The 3,955-nt window shown below is 49.2% G+C and overlaps 1 protein-coding gene across 1 annotated transcript in view; it reads left to right on the top strand.

Moving 5' to 3' along the window:
* Positions 1 to 3,955, top strand: part of LOC109923263 (structural maintenance of chromosomes protein 1A) — a 30,904-nt gene that overhangs the window by 3,943 nt on the left and 23,006 nt on the right. Inside the window, exons 5-6 of the mRNA XM_048619925.1 lie at positions 828 to 1,035; positions 3,432 to 3,617. Coding sequence (XP_048475882.1) covers positions 828 to 1,035; positions 3,432 to 3,617 — 394 coding nt within the window. The remainder of the gene's footprint in view (positions 1 to 827; positions 1,036 to 3,431; positions 3,618 to 3,955) is intronic.

Raw genomic sequence — 3,955 nt, 5'->3', positions numbered from 1 at the left:
CACACAGATAGTCACCTGCAGGTGGAATTGAATGTGGCTCCCTGGTGCTTTGAGGCTGCAGTGCTAACCACCAATCCACCGTGCCTGCATTTGTCCCATATCCCTCTAAACCTTTCCTATCCATATACCTGTCCAAATATCTTTAAAATGTTGTAATTGTATCTGCATCTTCTACTACCTCTGGCTGCTCGTTCCATATATGCACCCACGCTCTGTGTGGAAGAAGGTTACCCCTCAGGTCCATTTTTAATCTTTCTCCTCTCTCTTAACTGTATGCCCTCTCTTTTTGAACTCTTGTACCATAGGAAAAAGGCCATTACTATTCACCTTATCTATGCCCCTCATGTTTTTATAAACCTCTATAAGGCCGCCCCCTCAACCTTGCACGCTCCAGGGAACAACATCCCACCTATGTAGCCTGTCCTTGTAACTCAAACCCTCCAGTCCTGATAACATCCTCGTAAATCTTTTCTGCCCCCTTTCCAAGCTAGTAACATCCTCCCTAAAACGGGGAGTCCGGAACTGTTCGCAGTACTCGGAAAGTGGCCTCTGTAATATCCTGTACAACCGCAGCATGACGTCCCAATTCCTGTACTCGGTGCTCTGACCAATGAAGCCAAGTGTGCAAAATGCCTTTCTTCACCACCCTGTCTACCTATGACACCAAGATTGTGCGTGCACTCGCATGGGGCTATGTGAGGGTGCCCGATTGGGTCAGTGGTCATATGGGTCTGTGCTTGTTGCGCTCGCACATGAGAGTGCAGTGTGAATGGAAGTTGAGGCGATGGCTTTTCCCTCTGGCTGACGTGCACCCTTTCCTGCCGCAGGCAGTCGCTGGAGGAGCAGCAGGCGCAGGAGGCCAAGCTGACCGAGGAGGTGGAGGCAGCGAAACGGCGCATCGATGAGATTAACATGGAGCTGAATCAGGTCATGGAACAGCTAGGTGATGCTCGCATTGACCGGCAGGAGAGCAGTCGCCAGCAGCGTAAGGCGGAGATCATGGAGAGCATTAAACGCCTCTACCCAGGCTCTGTGGTGCGTGACTCGAGGGTCGGGGTGGTGGTGTGTCCATCGCGGCTGGGTCAGAAAGTACACCCGAGAGCGGCAAACACAATGGGTGTGAGATATGGGAAAGGATTAGAGAGGCCCAGTCAGATAGGGGAGTGCTAAAGTCACCGCAGTCCCAGAGGACTGTAGGGCTGTTCTCTCTTTTTAGAAGGAGAGATGATGGGTGGTGAGGTCACCACGCCTCAGATGAGGTTAAGAAAGTAGGGTCTCCGTGGTAACCTCAGCCAGTGCGGGGATTGAACCCGTGCTGTTGGTGTCACTTGGCATTGCAGACCAGCTGTTCAGCCAACTGAGCTAACCAACACATAATACAGTAGATACGGGGGAAGACTCAAGTTGGAATATTTGTCCTGGAATCGCTTAACACGAAAGGAGGCTGTTTGTTTCAGTGCTGGCTGTTTGCAGTAAAGTACCAATGTCCCTGCCTGTCTGTGTCCCTCTTTGGAATGTTCTCCTTTTCAAAATTATCTTCGTTAAATTCTCTTTCTGCACACTTGGGAACAGATGTCGGAAACTGCAAAGGTGTGATGGCATTTGCTTCTCCTGCCTTTTAAACTCTGTTACACTCCCCTCTGATGGCAAGCCACCTGGTGGAGAGTGTTTTCCACCCCAGACATCAAGATATAAACACTAGGAACAGGAGTAAGCCATTAGGCTCTTTGAAGCAGCTCCACTATTCTATGATCACAGCTGACCTGGAGTAATGTCACATGTGGTCCCTCCTGTAGGATGTGGGAAATAACAGAGTGTACTCCGAAAGTTGTTTCACGCCAATTAGGGGCAGACGACTACATCGTAAAGGGTTAACCATAAGTCAGTTTGATGTATCAGGAAAAGATTCTTTCTTAACGCTGCCGCATATCAAGTTACTGAAATAATTTTGCCCACTTTAGGAGCCTTTGACACTGAGATGTTAGGGAGTCAAACACAATAAACGATAAACACAATAAATGAAGAACAGTACAGTACAGCGCAGGAACAGGCCCTTCTGCCCATCAAGTCTGCGCGACATAGAACATCTTTCTAAACTTAAAAAAAGTTTAACGTATTTTTCTAATCAACTAATCAGAGATGTTATCGTGCACCTCTAGCGCAAGTGGGATTTGAACCTGGGCCTCCTGGTCGTCCAGGGCACCTCAAGAGGTGTTGCCTTTTTCAACTACAAACCTGTAATGAGCGGATTAGGTTGTTGTCAAGCTGGGCTGAATGAGAATGCAAGACATAACAGCAGGAGAAAGTCTTTCAGATCATTGAACCTGTTTCACTTTCCAATAAGATGTGTAGGTACCAGTGTTGGACTGGGATGGACAAAGTCAGGGGTCACACAACACCAGGTTATACTCCAAGAGATTTATTTAAAATCACAAGTTTTCAGAGCGCTGCTCCTTCATCAGGTGAAGTGGAGGGGGGCGCACAGGCACAGGCAATATAGGCTGAGAGATAATTCTAGGTAATTAAGAGTGTCAGCAGTAATTTGTACTTATCTATTGACACTATTGCCTATATAGTCCGTGCTTGTGCGCCTCCCTCCGCTTCACCTGACGGAGGAGCAGCGCTCTGAAAGCTTGTGGTTTTAAATAAACCTGTTGGGCTATAACCTAGAGTCATGTGACTTCTGGCTATTCAGTAAGATCATAGCTGATAAGATTTTCACTTCCCTGTCTGCCCCCAAAAAAAACCTCAAACTCCCTCATCGATCAAAAATCTGTCCCACCTGGACTCGGATGCATTCAGTGCCTCACCTGGACTCGGATGCATTCAGTGCCTCAACTGTTCTCCTGGGAGAGAGAATTCAACAGATAAATAGCCCTCTGATTGTGGTCTGCCTTCTGTTTGCACAGACCCACCTCGCCCAGTATCTTTGTAGGTTCAAATCAAATATTTCTCATCCTCTGTGTGTGTGTGTCTGTGGGGGTGAGCGAGCATAGGACCAGGAACAGATATTATTAATCACTCTGTTCAGAGATTTTATTCCACTCCTCTGGAGCAGATGGTCCTTGAACCCAGGACTCCCGACTCGGAGGTATGGATGCTACCGTTGCAGCAGAAGATCCGTCCTCGCCGATCTGCGTCCTGATGACCCTTTTCCCTATCTCACCCAATTGTTTGTTATCGTCCAATTTGCATTTTCTCACATGGCCAAGTTCTGTAAATGTAACTACCTGAGAGGGTGTCATAAAAATTAGAAGGAAGGGGGGTGTGCAGCACGTCCATCCGTGTGTGCGAGTTTGAGGCTGATCTTCCATTTCATCGTCCCTGTCCTGTCCAGCACTGTTCCTGTACGCCTTGCCATGTTTAATATTTTCTCCCTCTCTCTCTCTTTTTAAATCCCCACCCCTACCCCTCCACCATTTTCCTTGCAGTATGGCCGTCTGATTGATCTGTGTCAGCCCACACAGAAGAAATATCAGATTGCTGTCACCAAGGTACTCGGGAAAAACATGGACGCCATTATTGTGGACACGGAGAAGACTGGCAGGGACTGCATCCAATACATCAAGGAGCAGCGGGGGGAGCCGGAGACCTTCCTGCCTCTTGACTACCTAGAGGTCAGCAAGCATTAGTTGGCTTCTGTCACTGTATAACACAGGTGCAGTACCGGCGGAGACGGGGCTGTCGCTGTATGACACTGGGGTGCAGTACCGGTGGCGACGGGGCTGTCGCTGTTTTACACTGGGGTACAGTACCGGTGGGGACAGGTCTGTCCCTGTATAACACTAGGGTACAGTACCGGTGGGGACAGGTCTGTCGCTGTATGACACTGGGGTACGGTACCGGTGGGGGACGGGTCTGTCGCTGTATGACACTGGGGTACGGTACTGGTGGGGGACGGGTCTGTCGCTGTATGACACTGGGGTACGGTACCGGTGGGGCGTGGGTCTGTCGC

This window comes from Rhincodon typus, chromosome 44 (genome assembly GCF_021869965.1).
Source record: "Rhincodon typus isolate 14 chromosome 44, sRhiTyp1.1, whole genome shotgun sequence".
Taxonomy (NCBI): domain Eukaryota; kingdom Metazoa; phylum Chordata; class Chondrichthyes; order Orectolobiformes; family Rhincodontidae; genus Rhincodon; species Rhincodon typus.
This window is presented reverse-complemented; position numbering and strand designations above follow the sequence as displayed.